We start from the raw sequence: 27418 nt of genomic DNA on the forward strand, positions 1-27418 counted from the left end.
ATGGGTAGAAAAGAATCAACCCTTGCTCTGGTTCAGACACATTCTCTTGCTTCGGGCACAGTACACAGGCTCCTGCCAAGGCTAAGGGGAGTGATTTGGACAAAAAAAGAGCAGATTATCCCCAAGGGCCATGAGTCCCAGAGCTTTTCTCTCCACCATGTCCCCGTGTTAGCAGCTGGACCAGCATCTCTCTCCTCCTGCAGGCAAAGTAGCAGAACCAGTCCTGGTCATGGCAAATGGCCAAGGCAGCAGATGCCAGGGCATCAAACCTATCCTGGCTCTCTTGCCTGCCTTGCAGAGAGGTTTCCTAGGAAAGGTTTCTGCCAGCAACAGTATTTTCCCCATTTTTCCCAAATGTACCAGTAGCAGTAAGCTGAGCTCTCCCAATATTTTTTATTTTTTTTTTGTTTACACTGGGAATAGAATTCTTTTGTAGCCCCCGGGCTCTCCTCCTTGGCACAGCACAACCCAGCTGTTCCACACTGCAATGCAAGCCTGGACCAGCTCTGGTAAAGGCTCTAACTCCCCACCAGATCATCCCAGCTCCCACAGCCCACGTCAATGCAGTCTTCTTGGGTTCAATATTGGAGAGGAGCAGAAATGGAAATGGGAGGCAGCATTGGGTTATTTCAGATGCCCTTGTGGCTACTGGAAACTGTTACCTAATGACCCCTTGCCACTCCAAACAGCAGGGAACTGTCCAACTTGGCACTGCTTTTGTCATTCAGCTTGTCACCTCAAAGGCACAGGGGCACTGGGATCTCCCATCACTCCTGAGTGGGAAGGAATGGCTACCAGCTCCTTAGGCTGCCACAGCTATGGATCTGCCCTGATGTGCCACAGGGATCAGTTCAGCATCTGTATTTCCCAGGGCTTTGCAATGGGCTGGAGTGCAGCCTTGGACTGCTGCATAGGATGGAAAACTGTGCTACATTTCAGCACCCTTAGAACCCACCTGTACACTAACATGGAGATGAGAACTGTAGGAGTTGGCACAGTGCAGGAACAACCTCCTTGGTAAGCTCTCCATTTTTATTGTTGCTTGACAATTTTGTGTGTGGCCATCAGGACTCAGATACATTTAATGGGATTTTGCAGAGTTGCAAAGCTTAAACTGAGATGGGTGGGTTCCAGGCAGGCTGGCAGGGATGGTTTTAGGAAGCTGGTATGGTCATGCTGTCATAAAATGGGGGAAGATATCAGACTTGAGTATTTAAGGGGTTTTGAGAGGTCATTCTTGATGTCCTGCCCAACTCCAGGCTGCTCACAACCCCATTCTTCTCCTGCTACCTGCTGCACCTCTGTGTCCATGAGATCAGCCCGACTAAAGACTTTCAGCCCAGAACTGTTTCCTCCTAGTCCCTGTCTTCACCCACACTTTGTTTTTCATTTTTGCATCTATCCACCCCTGCCCTGCCCTACCAACCCTCCCTGGCCATATGGCAGTGCAGGGCATCCTGCAGCAGAGCAATAATGCCCAACAGATCTTTGGGCTAGGAGCAATGTTACTGGAGTTGTTATGCTCCCTACAGTCTAGTTCCAAGCAAGCACACACGGTCACACTGGGCTTTGATGTTCACTGGCTACTATGGTTCTTCCAGTCACAAGGGGACAAGATTTGGAAGACCGGGTTGGCTATGATTCCACTCCTCCATGCAACACTGGAGCTGGGTCGCTGTCCCCCTGTTCCCCCATCTGCCTGGGGGAGGCTGGGGGAATTACACCAGTGTCCTCTAGCAAAAGGGAAAATATTACTACAGGAAAATGTCTTGGGTTTGTCCCACTGAATTTCAGAAGCTCAGCTGAGGGAAGCAAGGGTGTGCTTGTTTTCTGCTCTCTGATCCTGTGCCTTACCAGGAAATGACTTGGCTCCTGAGCAGGAGCAGCATCAGAAAGCTCTGACATCCACCTCGTTTTTCCCTGTTTTTGGGATTTGACTGAGATTACGAGGCTGGTGGAGGCAGGACCAGAGACAATACTTTGGTGTTAATGTTCCTTTAGAAACATCTCAGTCTGTTTAAAGAAGAGAAGTTGAACTCCCATCATATCTGAGCCCTGTTGATGGATAGAATGTTGAATGGACCAAAATTCTCAGGTAGTGATTTTGAGAATCACTCCGATGTTCTCCATTTGAAAAGTTTTTACGTTCCATTTCAAAGAAAATCTAGAAGAAAAATACCACAAGCTTTGGCTCAGAAAATCACCTTGTGCTGACCTGAAGGAACCAGCAATGAGGTAGTGGAAAAGGGAAGTCCATCTGGTCCATACGACTTCAGATTGTCTCCCACAAAGGACTCCTGGGGAAGGGGTAAGGGCAGACCTCCAGATGTTTTATGACTCTGCTGCAGGTATGGCACGGCAAGTAGGTTGCAGATTGACTTATCGGTTCCCTCTCCCCCAGATGCTCTGTGGGACCAGTGTGCTCTGAATTTTTGTACATTCATTCCCCAGCCAGATAAATCCATCATCCACTTGGCTGTGGTGAAAGCAGTTCTGTTCCTTGCTTTCTGCCACAGTACTGTGGGGAATGTGGTTTTGCAGATGCTTAAATTGCATTGAATTCCTGTGACTGATTCCTTGTCCCCATGTTTCCAGCTTGCTCCACAGGTCCAGAGTAGTCCAGCAATGCCCTGGACTGTGTGCACAGGCTGTGTGCTCAGCACTGTACCAGCAAAGCGTGCCCTCTGCTGTCACTGCAGCCGCCAGCCTGGCTCCCATCAAACCTCACCTCCCTCGCTATCACCTTCAAAATTCTCTCCACACTCTCTCAGTTCAGCTTTCGCAAGCAGGACAGTTTTGTCACAGATCACTATCTTGCCAGTAGGGAAAACCTGTTTTCCTTATATTCTAGCACTTTAACTGGTAGAGCTGAGCTGTGATCTGGGATCCAGGGCAATGACATGCCTCATTCTGGCTCTGGGCATGCAGCTGGTGAGGCAGGGCAATGCTGAAGCTGCCACAGCCCCACAGCTCTATCAGCTTGCTGAAAACCTAATAGAGAGGTTCCTGCTTGCTTAGGGGTGATGCTGCCCCAGGAGATACAGATGAGTGGAGGAAGAGTCATGACTGAGCAATAATGAAAAACAAGAGCTCAGTAAGGGAAAGAGACTCACACTGTGTACCATGTGTCCCTGGAACGGGCAGTGCTTAGAGCAGCGATGTTGGTATTGTACAGGGACTTGCAACAACCTGAGAGGTTTCTGTTTTTAGAATAATACTTGGGAGCACAAATTGAAAAGAATTTGACTCTCCATTAATTGCAGGCCTCTGGGATTTCTGCTCCAGGTATCAAAGAGAGAGGGAAGTCAGGCCGTGGAGGTTCACAGAGGAGGGATCCTACTATCTAATTTTTGAAATGTGTCTGCCTAAGAGCCCAAGCTGTATTCAGGATTTCTGATGCTGCTACGTGAGATTCATTCCCAGTCTCAGGCACCTAGGATACTTCCATGGTGTCTGTAGGGCTGAGAGAGGGAAAGGGGAAAGGAGAAGACAAGGAGAAGGGAAGCAGAAAGGCAAAGACAAGGAAACAATCAGCACAAACACATTCAGAAGCAGAGTTGAACAGGCTGATCTAAGAGTTAAATACTGGGGTATTTACCTGTACTACTGCAGTGGCTTCCAGGAGTCATGGTGGGGCTATCAGGGACTGCACAGACAGGTGCTGCCTGTGCTGTAAGGAGTTAGAAGCTTAAGGCAAGAGATGATGGGTAAAGATGGGTGAGCACACAAAACCATGAAATCCGGAAATAACACTGGAATCTGCTTTATCTCTGAATATAGCTGTCTTCTATAAACACTGGCTCTGTTCAGCCCAAAGAAGAGAAGGCTCTGGTGAGAACTTAGGGCACTTTCCAGTAACTAAAAGGGATTACAGAAAGTTGGAGAGGGACTTTTTTACAAGGACACATAGTGATAGAATAAAGGGGAATGGATTTAAACTGAAAAAGGGTTAATTTAGATTAGATACTGGGAAGATGTTCTTTACTGTAAAAGTGGTAATACAGTGGAATAGGTTGCCCAGAGAAGCTGTGGATACTCCATCGCTGGAAGTGTTCAAGGCCAGGCTGGATGAGTCTTTGAGCAAACTGATCTAGTGAAAGGTGTCCCTGCGACAGAGGGGTTCTAACTGAATGATCTTTAAGGTCCCTTCCAATCCAAATAATTCCGTAATTCCAGGTCTCTTTGCTTAAACTCCGTCTTCCACTGCCCTCCTGTGGAGACTCGGCAGAATGCAGCGGAACGACCCGTCCCAGGCCCTGGCCGCGGCCCCGAGGGGTCACGAACTCACAGAAGTTGGAAGGCACCCACAAGGATCAAGTCCAACTCTTAAGTATATGGCCCATACAGGGACTGAACCCACAACCCTGGCATTATCAGCACCAGACTCTAGCCAACTGAGCTAGTCTCAGGGGGCTCATTCATCAATGCTGCCAAAAGAAATAAAGCATCCCCTCCTTGAGCCCTGCTCAGTCCCCTGAAGTTTGAATCCCCATTTCCCTTCTGGGCCTTTCTGGCAGACAGCTATTTCATGGATTTGGTGACGACATCCCCTCTAAGGGCTGTCAGGACCCTGCCTCTGGAGCTGGTTTTTCCAAGGGCAAACAACCCAGCAGTACTGACATGGGCAGGGCTGAGCTGTTAGATGTTTGTGGGTATAAAGCAGGCATAAAACAGGTGTAGGGCAGTTGTGGATGTGATGGCTCCCTTGGCTCTCCACACACCATCTGTGTCAGATGCCTCCAGGTCTTTGACCCCACAGATTGCTATCGCTTCAGCTGAACTGCGTGGAAAAGCCATGACATCACTGTTTAAAAAAAAACTAAAATCTGTCACGAGGAGGAAACTATGGTCCAGGAAAATACAGTATTTATTTTGCAAATGCAGCTGAGCAAGTCAATGGGAAATAGAGGTCGTGGCTACACAGCTGCTTGTCTGGGGCAAGCGGGGCTGTCAGCCCAGCCCAGCCGCTTCCAGAAGTGACAACTGTGGTAACCAGAGAGGTAGTGAGCTCAAAGGCAAGCAGCTCCTGACAGAGAGGGGAGAAATATAAGTATGTGTGTCAAATGAGAGCAGTATGTGTGTCAAAACCCCATCGTGAGGACAGCTAGCTTTACTAAACCCCACCAGGGAGAAGTGGAGAGAGGAAGCAAGAGAGGGAGCAAGGTGGGAAAGCAAGTTTTGCTATTCTCAGTGCTTAGGTAATGCCCCATTTGTGGTCATTTTTCCACCACCCTTTGTCTAACACAAATAACCTGGTGAGGGCTCGTGCTGGGCTCTGCCTGTGGGGTGAGCAATAGGCTCCTGCCCAGAAGGGTGCTTGGGAAGACTTCACTCCATGAAAAGCCTACCCCAGAGCAGGCAGGCGCTTGCTGCAGGCTGCCAGGTAGCCATCCTGACTGGCCAAATCAAACAGCAGGAGGGAGAGGCTGGGTCCAGCTCAGTGCTCAGCCCTTGCCTTTTTGGGGGGTTCTTCATGTGCCAGCAGAACTGGTCTACTGGGAGACAAGCCAGAGGAGCTGGGGGTCATAATATTATGGAATGTTTTAGTTTGGAAGGCACATTAAAGATCATCTGGTTCCAACTCCTTGCCATGGGGCAGAGAGACCTTCCACTAGTCCAGGTTACTCAAAGCCTCATCCAGAGTGGTCTTGAACACTTCCAGGGATGGAGCATCCACAGCTTTTCTGAGCAATCTGTTCCAGTGTCTCACTACCCTTACAGAATAGAATTTCTTCCTAATAGCTAAGCTAAATCTACCCTCCTTCAGCTTAAGGCCATTTTCCCCTTGTGCTATCACTACATGTCATTGTGAAAAGTCCCTCTCCAGCTCTCTTGTGGGCACCCTTTAGATACCGGAAGGTGCCATAAGGTCTCCCTGGAGTCTCCTCTTCTCCAGGCTGAACAGCCCCAACTCTCTCAGCCTGTCTTCACAGGAGAGGTATTCCAGCCCTGTGATCAGCTTAAGTGGTCAATGACTTTCATTCTGTGTGGGGGCCGCAGAGCTGGATGAACACAAGGGACCCACAGGTGGGGTCTCACAAGAGCAGAGTAGAGGGATTTTAATTTTCTGCCTGAAGCAATATGTTTATTTAGAGGCAAACAGGAGAAGGCAATTGCTTTACCTTTAGATGAGCACCTAAAGCAAGAGCTCAAATATGTCCATCATAAAAAAGACCAAGTAGACCCAAAAGTAGCAAGCTCACAAATATGATGACCAGCCACTCTATCCAAGTCAGCAGCCTGTCCGATCCAGAGGCTATGTTAAGCAAGACAGTCCTTTAGGAGAAACGTCTCTAAGAACATCATCGCTGTTATTGGTCATCATGATCCCACCCATGGGGTCCAAAAGCATCTTCATAGCTCTTGGCCCTAAACACGTTCAGATAATGCCAGCAATAGTCATCTCTTCCCACTGCAACCTCCAGAAGGCTGAGTAAGAGCAGAGAGGGTCCTGCAAAGCAGCACTGCCAATTGGCTCCCCCTCTTCCTGGCATTTCCCTACCATGCAGGCCTGCGTTGGTTGTCTCATGTCCACCTCTGTCCCATGGTGTGTTGAAAACCTCATCCTCCTCTTCATCTCTAGCTCCTCCCTACTGCAGCCCCTCCTGACCCTGAAAACAGCCAGGCCCTTCCCTTCCTGCTGGTGCTTCCAAGTCCCCCCATTGTAAATAATCACCCTAGCCCTGCACCAAAATTATCCATGAATTAATGAAACTAAAAATGAAGCCAGCCCTATGCAGCTCAGACCCCACCCCAGGCCATGCTGAGCTGTGGCCGGGTTCCACACACTGGCTCCAGCCAGTCCTGCCTGTATAATTCAGAGAAACTTTTTGCATGAGGCTCTTTGCTTTTCTGAAACTTGCAATCCCTCACCAGCACAGGGCTTCTGGGTTGCCTGCACAGAGAACAAGGTCTGGTCACTCTGTGGCTTCACCCAGCTCTGCACAGGCGTGCAAATGGAGCAAAGCAGTTCCTTTCCTACTGAGGGCGAGCGAGGGACTCCCTCAAGCTGGGCTTTCTCACGTCTGGCCCAAAGCCAGCATACAATGGCTGGAAGCCCAGAGATGCTATCAGCCAGTGAGTTCCAGGGGGGGGAGTTACAGACCCTGCTCAACAAGGCAGGCAGAACAGCAGCCCCCCACCATCCCAGGCACTGGAAAGAGAGAAGAGCAGCAGGCAGTCATCATCCCTGAGCAATTCTGGCAAGTGCATTGGTTTCCAGGAAATATAAATAACTACTCAGCCATCTGTAACTGGCCCTGGGCTGGTCAGCAAAGGTCTTTCCCAGGCTCTGCACAGTTTCTGCTGGCTACTTGGTGCCAATGCAGAAAGTACCAAAGAGGTAGCACAGTCCCCATCAGGATGCAGAGCAGCAAGCCTGAGTCTTGTCTTGCTCCGACCTTATACCAGAGACCATCTTCACTCAATGCTGGAACAATCTCCTGCCTTCAACACAGTGCCAAAGCTGCACCAAGCCAAGAACTCACCCCAGGGCTGGGGATGCTCAGTCCCTTCCCAGGGGACCAGCCAGTCTTCAAGCTGCTCAGGGAGAAGGACAGGCAAGAACAGACCTCTCACTCCATCATACATCACTTTTCTTCATTTTATTTTTTTATTTGTACAGCTATATTTTACAGAACGCATTAATGCAGTTTAGACACAGCCCAAACCCTGTCTCCCGAGATTGTTTATAACACAAGCATGTAAAATAAGACCAAAAAAAAAATCCAAAACCAAAAAAAATAAAACATTCCCCCACTAGAGAGTTCCACCAAATCTCCTTTTGCAACATCAGGCTGTACCTTGAAGAAACTGAGCTCAATATAGTCCATACATTGAAAACTTCCATTGAAAAGAAAGGCACCGTGCGAAACCACATTTTACATATATACAGACTGAGAACTAGAACAAAAAAATTACACTTTATTATTATTTTAAATTCCTTCTGCAGCTTTGTTGGTTTAATACACACTTTTTTGTAAATTGTAAACCTTCACTTGCAAAAAAATACAAATACACTGATGCATTTAGACAAAATATTTTCTTACTTGTACAGATGCAATACTTTAAAATATCTCCTTAAGTGCTCTATCATAATAAAGATTCTCAGAGTGGCTTCTGCCTGCAGAGTCCAACTGAGCCTTTAATGCATTTTATATATTTTTAATATAGCTTTTTTAAAGGTCTATATATATTTATTTTATATATATATTTATATATTTATATCTATATATATTTACAACTCTGCCATAGATTCCTTCACCTTTGGTTAAAAAAGTTAAAGCCCTCTCTTTAATAGCATACTTTCTCTTTAAAAGAACACACATTTTGCATACAAAAGAAAAAAATCTGTTCCCATAAATCAACATTACATTCCTCATCTTCAAACGGCAAAGGCTGTGAAGGTTAGACTCCAGAGTTTATCAACACTCCACTGCACAGACATTTAAAATGACTATTTTTATTTTTTTAATGTTTTATATACAGTAAGATCTGAATAATTTTATTTTTTCCTTTTGTTTCACATAACTGGGAAAAATAAAACCCGTGTATTTGTAATTTTTTTTTTTAATTTCTAATGTTTTTCCACCTATCTGTACTATGGGTTTAGAGGCACTCCATCATGTGACAATTTTTTTTTCCTTTCTTTTTTTTATTTTTTTTTTTTCCTTTTAAAGTGTTGCAAGTATCCTTTGGACAGCTCCGCCCCCTCTGGCCCCCCAAGACGACCTCCTCCTGGGAAATCCTGTGCCTTCAGCAGGCCTTGGGGAGCTCCGGAGGCACCTCGCTCGCCGAGATGCGGTACTGCACCTTGGTGTTGGTGATGGCCCCGTGCTTCTGCCGGAGGTGGAGCCGCAGCTGGCTTTTGTGGCGGAAATGCAGGTTGCACTTCTCACACTGCGGGGAAAGAGGCAAAGGTAGAGGTTGTGAAACGTGACAGCAGGGGACACGTCCTTCCCTTCGGGGCAAGGGGTCCACACCAAATGCCCGTCCCCCCACCAGTGATCCCAGAATGCTGCACCCATTATACAGGTGGAGGAGGGGAAAAGTGGGAACATGGTGGGAGGAGCAGCACCTGATGGCATCCCATCCCAGGCTTTCAGCAGCATATATAGGTTTATGGGGTGAACAAAGGCCAAAGTCCCTTGAGAGAAAACCCTGGCTTTCATGGACATAGAGCCAACTCCATATCTTGATGATCAAGCCAACTACAGGGCTATTTCAGGAGCTGCTTTTGACCCCTGCCCAGCTGGATGGCTCCAGAGGGGTGTTTGGATGATAATCACTGCTTTGATTCCCTCTCCAGCAGATGGTGAAAGCAAGGAAAGGCCCAGCAAATAACTGGGAGCCCACAGGGCTGCAAGCAAGGCCTGGCAGGCTGCTCACTGGGTGCAGGTTATCACCAGCAAAGGGGAGCTCAGGCCAGGCTGTCTGCTCCTTTCCCCCATCCCTGCACACCGCAGGCAGCTGTAATTTAAGCCACAGCTATTTGAAGAAGTGTGACCTTCTTCCAGATGGGGTGGAAGAAAAGAGCAGCTAAGATGCACCCAGCCTGGGCTGCATGTCAGTGTTTCCAACACAGCCACTCCTGACAAAATACCATATTGGCATCAGCTAATGCACGAGAGGGAGATGGGGCATAAGGAGCGGGGATGTGACCTTGGCCTGGGGCCTCATGAGGCTGGTGAAGGGCATTGGGGTGCTGCAACCAGCCCATGTGAATGCCCTCCTGCCTTCCCAGCGCCCCAGGTTTGGCAGCATCCTCCCCTAGTCCTAGCTGAGATTCCCCTCCCCCCCAAAAAAAGCAGGGCCACTCACATGATACGGTTTCTCTCCTGTGTGGATTCGAAGGTGACTTTTGAGGGTCTGCAGGTGCCGGAAGCGTGTGCCACAGATCTCGCAGGGATATGGCTTCTCCCCGGTGTGGATGAGCACGTGAGCACGGAGGTGGGCCACCTGGAGAGACCAGCTCTGGGTCAGGACAGCACCAGGGATCAAGGGCATCCCCATGGGAATGGGAGTTCTGTCCAAATGTCTTTCTTTAGTCTATAAGGTTCTAGCTGGCAATCAGGGCCACATGTATCTGAGGTCTGGTATCTCCAATCCTTAAGAGCAAATGGAGCAGAGTAGCTACAACCAGCAGTCAGGCTTCCTACTAAGCCAAACTGGTCCCCATGGACCTTAAGGTCCAAACTTACCCCACAACACCATGGGAAGAGCTGCCCAAGGTTGTGAGCTGGGTCACTATCAGCCTCCTCCCTGCCATGAGGCATCACCAGTGTTGGGCAGAAGATCCAGCCACATCCCACCTCCCCAGAACCGCAGATCCCAGAGGCCACACGCACCTGGACAAATCTGGCCCCGCAAGTCTCACACTTGTAGGGTTTCTCTCCAGAGTGGATGCGTGTGTGGGTTTTCAGGTTGGCTGGTCGGTTGAACTGTGCCCCGCAGATGTTGCAGCGGTACGGCTTTTCTCCTGCAGAGCCCAAAAGAAAGGGTGAGGGCTTAAGTAGAGGTATGCTCAGCACCCAGGATCCATAGTGCTCCCCAGAGCTAAGTCCCTTCAGGTGCTGGACTCCACGGCATGAAGCACGAGCCCTGACTCCTGTCCCTTTTGGAGATGGCTGTGGACAAGCAGCATTGGTTAGGACAGCTTGGGGTGTCTCCAGAGCAGGGTGAGCTCAGGAGACCTTTCTTTTTCAGATTGGGAGCTGCAGCCTTCAGGGCAAGACAAAGTCAGGCAGCTCTGCCAGCAAGGATTAACAGCATCATTGCTCCTGGCCATGGGACAGTGGCTGGCACCTACATCTCCCTACAGCTGTCAGTAAGCACCCTCAAACCCTGCCCTGGCACTTGTGTTGTCTCATCCACCTGTGCAGCGCTCCTGGAGCTCAGCTGAGACTGCAGGAATTTAGGTCTAATTTAGTGCAGCAGTACTGAGTCGTCAGCCCAGATTTCCCTTCCCCAGCTAGTGAACTGGCTGTTGACAAGTAAAGCATTAATAAAAGCATGAAATAAAATAAGCCTTGGGTTTGTCAGCAAATGACTAAACCCTTAATATCCCTTCCTTTCTCAGCTTTCATTGTGCTGATTCACAGAGTCCATTCATTCACAGATTTTCCCATCAGCAGAGTTTATGCCAAGCTAGATATGACCTGGATTTCTAGGATGTAAAAATAAATCTGAGACTTCTCCCTAAATGTTCTTTTGACTATTTTAAATTTTTTTTTTGCTTAAGTTTACCACAAAGTTACCTGGAGGCTACACATCTGCTCCCAGTCATTCATTTTGTGAGACACCTTTAGAAACAGTGGTGCCCACTGCTTTACAGCAAAGAAGCTTGAGCTCCATCCCTACTGCAGGGCAGGTATCTCCCCCATTCCCAGGTTTGGCACTATGTCCAAGGGCTCCCTGGCAGTGCTGAGAAAAGCACCTTGCTCTTCCCGTCAGGAACGCTGGTGACACAGAGGATGCTGCACCCTGGGACAAACCCAGTCATAAATGCCTGCCCACCCACCAACACACAGCCTCCCCAGTATGTTGTCCCCATGGCAAACACTGTACCTGTGTGGACGGTTTTGTGGCTGGCGAGGTTCCCCTTGTAGCGAAAGGAGGCCTGGCAGCGGTCACACTTGTAGGGCTTGTCACTGTGGACTTGCAGAGAGTGTCTCTTGAGAGAGGCCTCCTCGGAGAACCGGCAGTCACACTCATTGCAGAAGAAGGCTCCATTCTCTGGGGGGGCAGAGAGGAGAGCAATGAGATGGGCAATGCATGGGTCACCTCTCTGATGGGCCACGGGATGGATTTCGGATAGAGGGGAGGGGCCGCCAGGGCAAGTGTTGAAACAAGCAGACAAGTGCAGATGTTCACAGTTGGTGGTGCTTGCACTGTGCTGTCACCTCCTGACCTTCTTGTGCACACAGCAACAACGTGCATGGTTTGAACGAGCAAAGGCATCATGAGCTCTCTCTCTCCTTTAGTGCCACACAAGCTGCTTCCAGGAAGCCAGCATGTCACCTGGACATCTTTCAGAGAGGTCCATGAAAGCACCCAAGTTATCAGGCATCCTCCAAAGGATGCTCAGCTCTGGAGCAACTCCAGCACCTTTAGAGGTCTTAAACCTTTACATGTATAGAGGTCTGCCTTGAGCATGGGAAGACAATCATCACCCAAATCACAAGGTAGTCCTACCCTCAGTAGGAGGGTGCCCAACTCTTAAATACTGTGTGTTAGCTTTGAGTGTCACCACAGAGGGGTTCCCTCTGTGGATCTCTGCCCACACTACAGGCTGCAATCCTGCAATCCCCCTCACTGAGCTACAGGCAGATGAGTTCACAGATACCTGTTTCTGGGCTTGTGGGGTTTTGCAACAAGATTGCAAGCCTCATTATCTGCATTTCTCCAGATGTGTGCATTGGGCTCCCCGATAATAAAGATACCATGACAGATGCATGAGACATGCCATCTTGCCCAATCCCCATTAGGGTCATTACATCTGTAAAGCTTGTTCTCCTGTGGTTCTGGTGGGGTGGGGTGCACTTGTTTCCTGTCCTTAGCTGCCAGGTTTGCAGCAGGTGACTAACTCCCTGCACAAAATATCTGGATGGTGCTGGGGAAAGGGAGGAAGGAAGTAATTCCAATATGCATGTGTCCCCCACATGCATGCACACAGCTGGTCAGAGAGTTAAGAGGGGACTTAAAGCACTGTGGAATCCATCAGGATAAGGATAGGTCTGCCTGCCTGTTTGGTCACAGAGCACTGGGTGATGGGCCTCTAGATTGCACAGCCCCTGACTGCTGGTTGAGGAAGATGACCAGGGATGCAAGACTCACCGCAGCTGGAGTCAGAGTATTCAGACTGGGTTTCCCCCATCTCTTCTCCAAAGTTTGAGCCAGGGGTATGAAGGCACATCTCAGTATGTTGTGGGGACTGGCAACCACAGGAGCTGCACTTCGACGAATGCATGTACAGTGGGGACTGCCCTTCACTGCTCCGAGGGGACCCATCCCGGGACCTGTGGAAGGACAGCAATATTGAGAAGGTTCTTGCTGTGCTTGAGCTACAGGACCCTTATTTGCACCCCTCCAGACACAAGGGACAGACATGTGTGGCGAGATGCACAGCACAGCCCTGATCAACAACAGGTCCTTGAGCCTCAATCCTTCAGGTGCCCATCACCAAATGATCTCAAAGCTCTCTAGGAACATTCAGGTCCAGATGATTTTTTTCCTTGATACTTTGGCAACTCCAATGCTTACAGCCAGCCAAAAGCTCAAGGCACAGGGAGTCTGGTGGAAACCAGGGTAGGTAAATCCAGGCTCCAAAGAAATCATCTGGAGCTGCCAGAGCCAGGGATTCACAACTCAATATTCCCATATCCACTGCCAGTCCCCAATACAGTGGGGACAGTAGGTACCCAGCCAATGTCACTAGCAGCACTCCACCAAATGCACAGGCTTCCATCTGCTCAGGACTGGACTTCCCATACCAATGCTACAGATATTTCACAACCTCCAAACCCTCTTCAGTAATTCAGGAATACCAATATCTCAGGGGAGGGGGGATGTGTAAAAATATTCTCACCTGTTAACAATATTGTTGAGTCTGCTCGCTTGAGGGATAGTAGAGTCTTCTCCATTCACGCTTATCTTGGTGGGGGATTGCACATTGAGATGCTCTGGCTCCATGGACTGCTGGCAGGTGGACATGGGCACGTAGGTGCGAGGAGAGAGGGTCCCCATTTCGTTCTGGTCGGTACTATCTTGCTTGGTATTCTGATTGAGAGAGTTGAGGACGATGAACTTGTACTTCTTCCAGTTGCAGGCTTTGGGGTCTGTGGGGCTCTTGGTGAAAAGGGAGCTGGAGTTCTGACCGATACGGGCATTCTTGCTGCTGCTGGACTCAGTCGGTGAGTTGGGCTGACAGTCTGACTTCTGTGGGCTCTGGGGGCTGATGAGTCCCTTGCGGTCCAGGGGGGTGTTGGTGGGCTCAAAGTGCTGGCTGATCTCATCCTCTGAAGAGGTCCGCTCCTCCTCTTTGGCCACTTTGTCACAAGGGAAATAGGGATTGTTTCGGACTGAAGGGATGACAGGTTTGGGGCCAGAGGCTACGCTGTAGTGCATGTCACTCCTGGCTTCTTCAGCAGCACCTTCTTTCGAAGCATAGATGGTAGCGTGGCACATGTTGGCAGAGATGTCGGTGATGGTTCTTACGTACTCGGTGGGGATTGTCCTGGAGCTGTCACATGGCAGGATCCTCTCCTTGGGGAAGGCACCTGCCCTTGAGAGTTCAGAAAGAGGCATCCTCATCTCCCGCAATTCGTCATCCACAAGGAAGCTATTTAGAGGGAGAGGGCTGTATCCATGGTAGGAAATGGGAGATCCAGACAAACTGTTGATCAAGCCAGGTGCAAAGGCCCTCCCATTGCAGAGGGATCCATTTTGGAGAGGCATGCCGTTCTCTGAGACATCTCTGCTCCGATAAGCCATCACCTCTGGGTGGCCCAGCATCCGTCCAGCCAAAAACTCTTCCCTTGGGGTCTTCATAGCAGACACCATCTCTGCTTCACTGGAATCAGGGAAAAGAAGGAGGGAGACACAGTCACTTTCAGCCCGTAAGAGCACATTTGCAGATACTGTTAGTTCTTCTTCTGCCCACCCAAACACCCCCAAAGTTCACCCATGGCACTCACCTAGACTTCACAAACCTTCGGCAGGTATCAACCACATGTTCCATCTGCAGGTAGAGTGCCGTGGCCATCACTGCCATGATATTGTTCTCCCTCAAGTTCAGGCGGGATGTATACATGAAGTCCAAGAGGATGCAAAACCCCTCAGGGTTAATTTCAGGGTCCAGGTTGATGACATTCAAGTTGCACTTGAGCTGGTCAGTGAAGATGCTGTAGAAGAGGCCACTGCAGAGAGGAGACAGTAGAGAATACAAGTGTTATGACAATTCAGAGGAAGAAAGAATTTGTCTGAAGAAAGAATTTGTCTGAAATCCATGAGCGTAGAGGGGTTCATGAATGGGAAGGGAGGAGGAGGCAATTACAGAATTCCCAGAGCTTCCCCCTTATTATCAAGCTTGGTTTCTCAGCTTAGTAAGCGTCTTCTGCACTGTACTTTTCCCAACTGGAACAGCCTGCTTTTAGATCTCACCTGCTCAACAACTCCCCATTGCCTCCATTTAGAAATTCCCCCTTTCCTTTTTTTTTTCCCATTGTTGTTCTTACCACCACCCCCTTCCCACTGTGACTCATTTCTTTCACAAGTCTCTTGGGACAGCCATGCTCGCTCTTAAACCAGAAAAATTAAAAAAAAGGGAAATGTTGGCAAAACATTTTTCAGATGTTTCAACAGTCAAAGCTTGTTTTTTATACCTTGTCAGCAAGAGACCCTGGAAGGCATCTGCCATAATTCAACTGGGAAATGGTGGGATATTAACTAGTGTTCAATAGGAAGCAATTCCAGCAATCCTAGGAGCTGCAAAGGGATTTCAGACCCCATCAGGCTTTGAAAAAAAAATCAACAAAGGTGGGAGCAGGCAGCAGTCTGAGAGCCAGGGAGTAATAGCTCTAAAAATAGCAGTGGCAGGGGACGCCTCAGTCACAGAGGACTCTCTCACCCCAGTGAGCATTAAGCCCTCCCTCTCCTCCCCTCTCAGGGATGTGCCTCACATCTGCTGCACTCCTGTTTGCCTCCATGGGCTGTCTGTGGGCAGACGTGGGCATAGAAGGAGAGAAGTGAGGGCAGTGTGCTGGAGGGAAAAGGTCTCAGCTCTAATCCTACTACAGGTACAAATTTCTGGGCATCCCCTTTCAGTTCTGCTTCTCTGCCTCTGCTTTCCTGTCTGTGAACCCCATGAGCCCTCTCAGGACTGCAGCAGTGCTGCTGACAGCCAAAGGCTGAGGGAGCAAGGAAAGAGGCAGGGAAGGACCCTGCTCTCACCTGCAGGCCATCAGGACTGTTTTGTGGGCTCTGAACTGCTCCCGGTTCACAATGATGACAACATCAGTCAGGATATCCCGGCTTCTAAGGCGGTTGAGATTGAGAAGGACATCGCTCGCGTGGCGGGTGAACTGGATGCAGCTGTCTGCCGGCGAGGCCATCTTGAGTCTGCCTGGAACAGAAACAGAAGGAAGATGAGAATGGAGGAACAGCCAGGCAAGTACTCTAAACCCAGTGAAGAGACAGTTGGTACTCTGGGACAGGCTCAGATGGCCAACTGCCCCTTGTAGGGGCAGCACCAGCTCCTTGATCCCAAAGCAATCAGCCCTGCACCACACCACACTCCTGCCAGTGTTCCTAGTGGGGTCCCCTGGCCGACAGCAAGACCTGGCATGTCTCATCCCACCCTGCAAGCTGGTGAGCAAAGGTGGACAGACCCTTCTGAGGATTAGCTCACTGTCTCCTCTTTCCCCCTTCCTCACCCATGGTGGTCCAGCCCACTCCTCCCATTCAGGTTCATCTCCACGAAGGTCTGAACACAGCTCCTAGCCCTCAGATCTTCCTCGGGAGCCATTCCCCTCACCTGGCTGATGTCTGGCTGTAAATTCAGCCACAGAATTCAAAACAAGCCTTAAGGTCCCAAGCTGAATGATTTCAACATTTGGAAAAAATCCAGCCCATAGTGGAGCAACAGCCCTCACCCACAGGAAACTACCTTCCTACTCCCAAGTGGTGGCCACTCTGGAGAAGACCTGTCCACAGTTTCCCAATGGACTGGTGAGAAGCAGAACTCATCTAACCTGCTGGGCTGCTACTCACACCATAGCCCAGTCTCTCTCAGTGAGCAAGGCTTGGGTTAGTCGAGGAACCTGAAGCCTTCCCCAAACACAACCCCTGTTGTCCCATCTCAGGTGTCCTCCCAACTAGCACTCAAGATGGCCCATATCTCCCTGCCTGAAGTTTGGGCTGGAACGTGCACCTCCAGCATGAAATTCCTCCATGATCAACCTCCTCTCATAATCCTGACTCCTCCTCCCTCCCCAGCAACATATGAATGTGCAGTATTTTCTACAGAGCAGCTGCTCTCCTGAAAACAAATTCCAGCTGGGTCTAATGAAACATTTCATTCCACATGGTTAAAGGGAAGAGGGAGGGAGGTTAGGAGGGAAAGCACAAAATTTAAATTTACATACCCAATGCCTCAATTCACAGTCCAAAAGTTTCTTTCAAACCTACAAATAAAGCACAAGAAAACAAATGCCGCATTAGCTGGTAATTATGAATTGGCCATGGCAGGACACAAACCAGCTGTTTTGTTCGAGTATCAGTTGGATAAAAGCTAGAGATAACCTTACTGGAGAGTAGAAGGTTTGTTAACATTTGTTTCTTCCGGTACAGTATGTTCTTATCACAACCACAGGCTTTGAGAATCCAATCATAGCTTCTTCCACACCCTCTAGGCCAAACCATGGGCGTATGCCAAGGAGATTTTCATTTCCATGACTCAGGAACTTAAAGGCAGGTGGGGAAGGGAAGTCAAGCGAGAATTTTCTCACCACTTCTTTCAGAGATAACTCTTCTCGTGCCAAGACCGAATTCCTGTCCAGTGCCACATTCAAGACCCATGCCATTTTCCCAGCACCCTGTTAACAGGTATGACATGCACACAAACATCTGCTGCCACTCTGCTCAGAAGCCTGGAAAGAGCCTGAATACAGTCCTCCAAAACACCTTCTGCCCTTGTCAAAATACCCACATGTCCCAGCTGGTGCAAATGCCCTAAGACAGGACTGCTGAACAGATTTGGGAGGATATAGGTATCAAGTACCAAAGTGACTTGGCCAGGACTGCATAGGAAGCCAGTGGTGGAGACAGATGAGGACCCAGAAGAAATGTCTTCCTCTTGCTGCTGCAAAAGCCTTCCCCTAAAACCACAAGCTGTGTTTCCAGCCACTGACTTCACAGGCAATGTAGCTGGGGCAGAACAGCAAGGAAACCTAGGAGTTAACTGCCTTCCAGAACTCATACTATTCCTCCCAAATTTACTTAAAACCAAAGACAATTGATCTGCCACCAATGCAGAAAAAAGGTCCTCAGGCAGTCACCCCAGCAGGTAGAAGCCAAATAAATAAGTGAACAAACAAATCCCAAGATCTTCATCACACTACTTTGAGGACCAACCCCCCGACACTGAATGGAGATTCTAAGACTGCCAGCACTTGCAGAAAGCCCATCCATCCTTGTGAGGACAAGTGTCTTCTTCCCTCTCCCTTGTGGGAGATGCGCAGATCTGGAGCTCAAGCTCCCCTAATATCCCCAGAGACACCAGGACGAAGAGATGAGATTTAAGGCAAGGTATCACACACATACCCCAGAGGGGTGTTTTACAGCCTCATTCCACCCATCAAACACAAATCTTCAGAGCCGCCGTGAGCCTGGCCAGCTTAAAACTTTACACACATACAAAAAGTGACTCATTTCCCAAACACTGTAGACTCTGACCTTTCTGTACATGCTCACTGCCAGCCACTCACTATCATCAGTTGCAAGCCAAGGGACTCACGCCGTTCTGCAAGGAGCCCAGCACACACCCGTGCATCCATACGAGCAGATGCGTGCATTTGGGGCAGCCGGGTGGCATCCCAACCTTGGCTACATTGGCAGCTGTAATCTCCCAGGCTCTGGGGAGCCACCTCAGCATCACAGACGTGATGAGGTGACCCATCTGTAAACCAACAGAGTTACAAACTGCGAGACGAACTCTGCACCCGCGAGCATCACGTGAGAAGCTGCTGCTGTCACCAAATTCCCTTTCCCACAGCGAAGCCGCAGCACTGCCCGGGGAGACACCCAGTTTCTCTCCCAGAGCTGGAACCCCCAGCACAGCTGCTCCCCCCCCCCCCCCCAAATTATCCCTCCCAGCGCAGCGCTGCTGAAATGCCCAAAGCCCCAGGAGTCAGGCAGGTGCATCCCAAGCAGCTCCTGGCTGCAGGATGTGGGCATGCAAAGGGAAAGGGGCTTTCCTTCCCCTCGGTGTGCTGAGTCGCCTTAACCCTGCCCCTCCCAGTCTCTGCACAGCACCAGCTCTGTACGCCAACAGGGGAGGATGCTTGGACCAGAGACCAGAAGAAAAAGGGACAGAAAGGAGCAGAAATCTGACAGGAAGCAGGAAAAACCGCTGCAGCCAAGTATGGATTTTGCCATCCACACTCCCCTCAAGGCCCATGAGGATCCCCCAGGCTCAGCTGGGGCCAGAGCACCATCCCATGCCCCCCCCTCCAGTTTTCCTGCCCAGTACCTTGTAGGTGTGGACTCTCTAGCAGTGCTCGAGGCTGCATGCCAGGGCTTGCTGTACCCATAGAGGAAAGTTTGGATTAGGCAAAGAGCCCATTTTAGGGGTGGTCTCATGGGACTGTCACTGCTGCTGCCTTCCAGGAAGGCAATGGGTCTGCCCCAGCGGTTCAGGGAACAGCCCTTCCCTGTCGGCACCTCCCCGAGAAAACCCATTCCTGGAAAAGAGCCCAGGGCTGGCTCTGCCTTCCCTGCAGCCAGCTCAGTGAGCATGGGGAGGGTGCACCTTCGTGTAGGGGAACCCCTTTCAGTTCAACCTCATGCAAAGGGGAGACCCTCTCAGCTCCCTCACCCCGGGGGCAAAGGCGAGAAACAGGGACTTCCTCCCCAGTTAATCTTTCCACCATGCCTCCCCATCCATCCACTCTCCCAGTTATAGGGAATTCCTTTTCATCCATCCTCCTCCCACTCCACACACAGCAGGGAACTCCTTGCTCCCCTATCCTTCTTTGGATAGGGGATCCCCTGTGGTCTTAACCCTTCTCCCACCCCCATGCACATAGCCAGGAGCAGGGCACCAATCACTCCCCCTCCCTGGGCCCCAATCTCCTACCCCTCCAGAGCCTGCAGCGCCGACTCACACCACCTTGGAGGGGTGGTTGGGTGAAGTCTTCCTTCCCCACAGCCTCATCCCACACAGTGCGCCGAAACTGCCCGCCCAGGGGAAGCTCCATCCTGCTCCCTCTCCTCTCCAGTCCCCGCACCCTGCAGGGTCCCAGCCCCATGAGAACATCCCCTCTGCCCAGGGCACAGCGCCAGTTGCCTCTCCACCCTGCCAAGGAATGCCTGGTTTCTGCTGAACAGGGACCAGGGGGACAACCAAGAAAACAGGGTGGGGTGTGGGTGGCTTCCCTCCCCTCCCCACCACCAGGAATCATGGGTGCTACATGCCATGGTGAAGAAGACGCTTTTGGTTGGGGGTGTGCAAGCACTCAGCTCAGCTTTCCTGATACCATGCAATCTGGGGGCACTAAACGTCCTTTAGCTGTCACAGCAGAGTTTTATTAATTTAGTAGCTCCTGGTTGGTGTCTAGGCCAAAACGTGGCTGGGTTAATAATAACCCAAGAGGAGACCGAGAGAAGTCCTAGTGCACAGCGTCAGCACAGATCAAAAGCAGCATCACTACTGCAAGCCCTGTTGTATTTTCCTCCGTACCCTTTCCGTGAGTGGACTGCACTCGCTCTATCGAGCGGTCTCAATCTGATCCAATTTCCTGCCAGCAAACAAATGTTTCTAGGAAATGCAATACATTATCTGGACGGGTTTATTATCAGCATTTGGAACCAGGAAAACCACATATTTTCTCGAGCACTGCAGGAAACTTTAGTTTGTACTTCAAAAGAGGGTTTAAAGGATTGCCCTTGAAAGCTGGCCCGGCTCAAGTCTCCACATTGTTTTGGTCTTTGCAAAAGAAAATGCAGAGGAGGGAGGGGGGTAAGCACACTAAAACTGCCTCCAATGTTTTCCTACTAAAAAGGACTCCCCTGCCCTCTACAGAGCCAAGCTCTGGCTGTGAGGCAGAGGCAGCGCGTGCCCTTGGGAAGCGAGGACTCCAGCCTTCCTCAGCATTTCAAACGACCCCAAGCAATTTGGCACATTAATTTTTCAAGGGAAGGCAGGCTGAAATTGAGGGAGCTACTCCAGAGAACAGGAGACAGACTCCATGCCCTGTCAACACTGAGCCCTGCACTGAGATGCTGAACCGACAGTGGGGTGCAGCTGGAGCCCAGTGTCCCCAGCAGCTGAGCCAGATCCCTGGCCCTGCTGAGCTCCAAAGAGGTGTCTCATCATTCCTACCCCACACCAGGGCAGAAAATCACCAGCCAGCACCAGCCCGATCCTCCCTGTTTCTATTCTCCTGGGGCTGAGGGTAGCACAGCTCATTTTGGCAGTAAGGAACTGCTTTGGCATCCCGCCTGGATGGGACGAGACACATACACAGCTTGGAGTGCCTTGGCCAGGGGAGAGACATCCCCTCGCCCCTATATTTAACTAAACAGATTTAAGCAGGTCCACTTTAGAGGGTGCCTGGTCCTACAGGACACCTTCTTCAGGACCCACTGTCCCGCAGCACGCTTGTCCCAAGCTCTCCCCTCCATAAACAAGAGTCCTACATTCCTCGTGGGTACGCAGTGCACAGCCCAAAGGCATCAACTGACCGGGAGAAAGAGAGGGAGGAAAACGATATAGACCAAAAATTTCCTACCCCTCTCCCACTGCCCTTAGTTCTCCCTCCGATTTAGATGTGAAACTCCACTGAGATTACCGGGGTTTTAAAGCAGTCCTGAAGACTATATGCTTGCTTGCTCTGATTTAGGGGTGTGTGTCTTTTGGCTGCCAGCATCCTGCAGCGATGAGAACACATAAGATCTAGCATGGATTTTAAAAAAAAAAAAAGGAGGACTACAATTGTAGTCTAAATTTGCAGTCTGAAGGAGTTTACTGGTCAGATCCTGACTTTTGGATACTGATCTAACCAAACTGCAAACTGTGAACTCCTGAGGTTTGCCAATGCCTGCTGTAAACATGGAAACCAAGTGTCACTTTTTGCCAAACAGAAGAATGGTTTAAAAATAGATCTAGAGAAGAATACAGGCACTCGGCATACAAGGCTCCCGTTTATAGACTCTCATGGTACTATAAAATGGAACAAGAGGTTATGAGCACACAGGCAACTTTTCACCAAATTTAGATTTTACCAACTTCTCAGAAACCTGAAAACAACATTTCGGGCTCCAACTGAACCGGTAAAAGCTCTTTGAGTGAAGTTCACAGCCCAGATATTACAGCACATAGACTAAAACAGGCATGAAAAGGCTCTTCAACCTTAACACCATAAATATATGAAGGTAGATAAGCTGCACACTGAGAAATGCACCTACTGGTTAGACCTTCATTTTATTAATCTATAGACTTTCTAAGAAGGTTTTCTTTCTCATGGAGTATGCACATAAAATGAGAGGACAGTCCTACAACACGGGACTGTCTCACAAAGTTTTACCACCTGTATTCGTAATGGAATTTTGAGGATAACATTGCTGTTTACTATGGAAAAAAAAAAAGTAATCCAAACCCCAAAACTGTTCTTACAAATTAATATTGGACTGCTGGCATTGAAGGCTGAAAGCTTTCACTCACCAAAATAAAAAAAATTAAAAAAAAAAAGAAAAAGAAAAGAAAAAGAGCATAGATTTACGACACATCCTAAATTAGGCAGAAATTCAAGGGCAGATTAGCACCACAACTCGGAAAGATTTTCACATGTGATTTCATGACTAGACCCAGAGAGAACTCCATATGGAAATGTCAGTGACTTTAATAAGCACTCGGTTGTTTCCAATTAGGCTCCTTAAGTAAGTTCAGTGGCATCCAGAGTTTCCTCCGCCACCTTCCTCCTAGCTGGCAAGCATTTTTTTTTCTTTTTTTAATAAGCAGTTAATAAACATGTTCCCACTCTCCCGAGGCTGCCGGCCCCGCCAGCCCCGCGCGGAGCGGCGAGAAATGACACTAGATGGCACCAGTTCGCTTTGCTGCAGGAGCAATTTTTCCCCTTGGAAAATAAAACACCCCAACCAAACCTGGAAAACATATAATTTTGTCGATGTAATTCTGTTCCTCTTAAAACGCGTCTGAGAAACATTATTTTTATGAGCTTTTCCAGCCTTGTTTTGAAAAACTTAATGTTTCTGCTAGGTTTATTTTTGTCTCATCCAACAGCCGGCTGAATCCTCCCTGCGCTGCAAACAGGGTTGTCTAAAAAGTGTCACAAAGACTTTTGACGGATTTTCCCCCCCCCCTTTTTTTTTGTTTTTGGGGTGGGATTTGTAAGAATCACTTCTCATTCTGACTTCTTCCTTCACAATAATAACTAACCAGTTAACCTCCACTTCCTCTCCCAATATTGACTCAGACAGTCAGAACTGAGGAGGATTGGAAATTGGAATTTAAATGCATCTCAAGAGATCTTTGATCTGTTTTGCCAGTCAAAACTGAACGCTGAGAAATGAACTCTTTTCTTACTGGAACAATGCAATTATCCATTCTCCTGGAAAATTGCTAGACACCCTTTGAATATTTTAATGGCTTGGTGATTTGTTTCATGGGGCAACATTTGCCATTTATAATGCAAGTTTTTAAACCCGTGATCCTACTCTTAGGAGAAAAATAACAATCTCAGGTTCCACCCCCCACGTATATACAAGGAGAGCTTTTCCCTAAAATATTTTAAGCAATTTTTGAACTGTAACCCCCTCAAGGAATGCAGGAGGAAGTCTGTATTTGCTCCGAAAGCTTACATCCTTTAAACCCTTGAAACAATACCCCAAACGATAATTTTTAAAGCATTTAAAAGTTTGAGAGAGGAATCAATAACCATCCCCAGATCAAATAATGGCCTGTTCCAAACCCAGCCCTGCTGACACGTCCACTGGCACAGGTATGAATTTGGCTCCAAACAGAGATGTCGGACCAATGCAACACTTCTCACTGAGTCTCATCCATCTGGCCCCAGCCTCCCTTCGCACTGATCCTGCACCTACTGAAGTCAGTGGAAAAAACTAACCGGGGCCGTGTTTGTTTTTGTTGATTTTGACTCATGATTTTAAGCCCAGATTTGCTTCTTCCCTGGAAATGCAACAGGGGGGTCAAAGGCAGCTTTTTAGGCACATCTGAGAGGCCGCCGTGGATTTTTCTAAACAAACGCCTCGCTTTCTGTTTCCCTCCTTCCCAAGAGGCGATTTCATAACATTTCATACTGTGACTTTGCAAACTACAGGCGGGGGGGGGAGGATATCGGGGGGCGGGGGGGGGGGGCGGCCGGGAGAGGTCGCTGCCGCCCGACCACGAAAAGTTTTCATAACAAAGTTGGGTTTTTTCGGTTTTGTTTTGCCCTTTATTTTTAAAGGGGGTGTGTGTGTGCGTGTGCAAAAAAATAATACATACACGCACACAAGAACACGCACCTAACAACAACAACAACAAAAAAAAACCCCAAACCAAACAGCCCTCTCCCTTCCTTGCCCGCTTTTGGCGGGTTTGGGGGCGCGGGGGGTGCAGCGGCGCGGGGCGGGGGTTGCGCGGCTCCCCGCGCCGCTCGCTCCAGGAATAGCGTGTGGCCGGGGGCCAGCCCCGCCGCTGCCGGCGGCAGATTTACGAGCGCCTGTCTCCGCGCCAAGTCCGCCGCGGTAGTAAACACAGGGGAAGGGCTGCGATGGGGGCAGCGGGGGGCTCCCCCCGCATCGCGCCACGGACCCCATCCCTCGCACGGCCGCGCTCCGCTTGCCCCGCCGGCTGCCTTCCTCCCGGCAGGGCACTCCCTCTCCTCCCCGCGGGTGTTGTTGTTGTTATTATTATTATTATTATCATCATCATCGTTATTATTATTATTTCCAACCCTCCTCGTCATATTCAGAGTCGTTCCACACACTTTTACCCCCTTCCCGAGTTTTGCATCGCCGTTTGTTCCCCAGCCGGCAGCCGCCCGCCCCGCACGCCCCGTCGAGGCGAGCGCGGCTCTCCGCCGCCCCGGGCCGGCGCTCCGCCGTGCTCCGGGGCCGGCAGCCGGCGGCGGCCGAGCCTCCCCGCGGGCTCCCCCCTTCCCTGGGCAGGGAAATGCCGCAAGTCTTCTCCATCACCGCCCGCTCTTAGCCCTGGGGCTTGACAGATCGCGGCGCAGCCCCGCCACAGGTTGCAAAACGCACCAGCCCTTTCGCGGTTGCACCGGGGAGGGGAATAGCAATAATAACGATTTAATAATAGAAATAGAGAGGGAGGGAGGACGATGCGGAAAGGCCGGTGGCCGGTGCCGCCGAGCTCCCGCGCTGCCGCCAGCCCCGCTCCGCTCCGCGGCGGCTTCGTGCGGTGGCGAAACGACAACACCGACACAACACGCACCAGAAAAAAAAAATTAAAAAAAAAAAAAAAAAGGACGAGGGAAAAAAAAAATGAAAAGAAAAATAACACACCCCGACCAAGGGATCCAGCCATTGAGAGCGGACCCCGAGTCACGCCACAAGCCCAGCGGCCGCCAGCGCTCGCCGCCGTCCTGCGCCCGCGGGGCGGCTGCAGGTGCAGAGAGGAGCCGCCACTGTCCCCCCCGTCCCCACCCGGCCGTCACGCGTGTGGGAAAGCCAATAATCCCAGATAACCGATAATCCCCGGGAGAGGACAGCGAGGGGAGACACCCCCACCTCCCCCCCGCTCCCCTCCCCTTATACACGCTCCCAGCGTTAGAAACATGCAGGCACCCCTATTTCCCTAATTTTTTTCTCCCCTGACAGCGGGCAAGGAAAGAAAGGGGGGATGTGTGTGTGAATTAAATAAATAAATAAAACAAGGAAAAAATTTTAAATTGAGGAGATGACAATAATAATAATAATAATAATAATAATAAAATAAAGGGCACCTGCAGCGGGAAAGGGGGGGGGGGGAGGAAAGAGGAGGGAGAGAAAAAAAATGGGTAGAAATATATAGAGGCGGCTCCGCGCCAAGCGTCGGAGCGGGGCAGGGAGGGAAAGAGGAGGGAAAAAAAAATGGAGAGAAAAAAAAAAAGCGAGCGAGAGAATTAAAGGGTAAAATCGGCCGCGGCAATAGAAGCAGCAATCACCTGGTCTCCGGGCTTTCCTAGAAACTCCTTGCATCACCACTTCTAAGAACCCCAGTTCTAAGAATCAACAGAGCCCAATTCTCGGAATTTGAGCTGCGGACTCTACCACTGCGCTCAGCACGGGGAGGGCCACGGACCTCCCTCCTCCGCGCCTTCCCTGCCGCCGCGGCCCTCCCGGGGTGCGCTGCCCCTCCGCGCCGCCCCCATCGGGCGCCCAGCGCGGTGGGTGCGCACCCCGTGAGGGCGGCGGCGGCGGCGGGGGTCCCTCCGTGCCGCCCCCCGCCCGTCCCCCCGCCCGCGCCCCCCCTCCCGCGGTGGTCGCGCCCGGCCGGCGGGGTCACGTGGCGGCGGGTGCCGCCGGTGACGTGGGGGGCGCGCGGGCGCGGAGCAGCGCGCGCGGCGCGGACCGAGCGGCGGCGGCGGCGGCGGCGGCAGCAGGAACGGGAACGGGAACGGGAACGGGAACGGGAACGGGAACGGGAACGGGAACGGGGGGTCCCGGGGAGCAGCTCCGGGCGGTGCAAACACACATCTCACCCCCCAACTCCCCGCTTCTCTTCTCTCTTTTTTTTTGTAATTTTTTTTTTATCCCACTCCTCTCCGAAAAAGAGCGAAGGGATCTGACCAGAAAAACACCCCCCAAAAATGCGCCTTTAATTTTTTATATATATTTTTAACTATTTTTATTTTTTTAATTTTTTTTTTTATTTATTTTGGGACAGGGGGTCACTTTCGCGTTTCTAAAACACCCTCCCACCCCCCCAAAAAAACCCTCAAACCAAACCAACCAAACAACCCAGCGAGCAAAGCCAGGAGCCTGCTGCATTGCAATGGATTTTTACTTCTTTTCTTTTAATTATTTTTTCCCCTCAATCAATTGGAGTTTTTTTAATAATTTTTTACAAACAGCCACACTCGGCTCAGGGTCTCCAATGGGATTTACTCTTGGGGAAAGAAGCTTTTTCTTTAAAGACCGTCCCTTATAAGCTTCCCATATTCCTTTTTGGGGTTATTTTTAATTTTTATATATTTATTTATTTGCCAGGATTCTACAGACAAAAAAAAAAAGATGATTTTGATGATTTCTTCTTCTTTTTCTTCTTTTTTTTTTTTTTCCCCCATCCGTTTTCTCTTTTCCTTTCCAGGACTCTGGAGTGGTGGGTTAATTCTGTGTAGCTGTTGTTGTTATTGTTGCAAAATAACCTGTAAGTCTATAAATATTCTGCTTGTATGGAAGTGTCGAACTGTGCTGGGGATGGAAAATCGCTTTGGCTTTTCTGGAAAAAGGTTTTATTTCTGCACTTTTTGCCTATTGCTGGGCAAAGGCCTTTGCTGGGAGGTGGAGGGGGGGGGAATAATGCAAAACCTTGGTAATCTGTATTTCGAGTGCGTTTTGCAGGGGATGCAGAGGGAGGGGACCTGTCACCCCAACCTTCTCCGCTCCTGTACGGAAATGTATCGCCCTGTATGTAAATCTGTGGAGATTTCTGCTCCTGTCTCCCAGCCTTGCGTAT

The 27418-nt window shown here is 50.0% G+C and overlaps 1 protein-coding gene across 6 annotated transcripts; it reads right to left on the reverse strand.

Moving 5' to 3' along the window:
* Positions 1–7585: 7585 nt before the first annotated feature.
* On the reverse strand, positions 7586–25999 carry BCL6 (BCL6 transcription repressor). Of its 6 annotated transcripts, none has more exons than XM_032697882.1 (10): positions 25905–25999; positions 17142–17180; positions 15949–16120; positions 14694–14915; positions 13586–14569; positions 12835–13016; positions 11566–11733; positions 10347–10477; positions 9820–9957; positions 7586–8898 (listed from the first exon to the last, which is right to left on the reverse strand). In XM_032697882.1, the coding sequence occupies exons 3-10, from the start codon at positions 16107–16109 to the stop codon at positions 8755–8757; spliced, it is 2130 nt and encodes a 709-aa protein (XP_032553773.1). In that variant the 5' UTR covers positions 16110–16120; positions 17142–17180; positions 25905–25999; the 3' UTR covers positions 7586–8754. The 6 variants fall into 6 exon arrangements, with proteins under 6 accessions (XP_032553773.1, XP_032553776.1, XP_032553775.1 ...); XM_032697885.1 differs by having other exon boundaries at positions 7590–8898; positions 15949–16116; positions 25905–25992; XM_032697884.1 differs by lacking the exon at positions 25905–25999 and adding an exon at positions 18483–18597 and having other exon boundaries at positions 7590–8898.
* Positions 26000–27418: the final 1419 nt, after the last annotated feature.

This window comes from Chiroxiphia lanceolata, chromosome 10 (genome assembly GCF_009829145.1).
Source record: "Chiroxiphia lanceolata isolate bChiLan1 chromosome 10, bChiLan1.pri, whole genome shotgun sequence".
In the NCBI taxonomy this organism is placed as follows: Eukaryota; Metazoa; Chordata; class Aves; order Passeriformes; family Pipridae; genus Chiroxiphia; species Chiroxiphia lanceolata.

Excerpts from the sequence above, each read along its gene's own strand:
- BCL6 (XM_032697882.1), bottom strand. The coding sequence starts at position 16,109 with ATGGCCTCGCCGGCAGACAGCTGCATCCAGTTCACCCGCCACGCGAGC. Across the intron at positions 14,570-14,693 it reads CGAAGGTTTGTGAAGTCTAG|TGAAGCAGAGATGGTGTCTG; the intron begins GTGAGTGCCATG and ends CCCTGATTCCAG. Across the intron at positions 11,734-12,834 it reads ATACTCTGACTCCAGCTGCG|AGAATGGAGCCTTCTTCTGC; the intron begins GTGAGTCTTGCA and ends CTGCCCCCCCAG.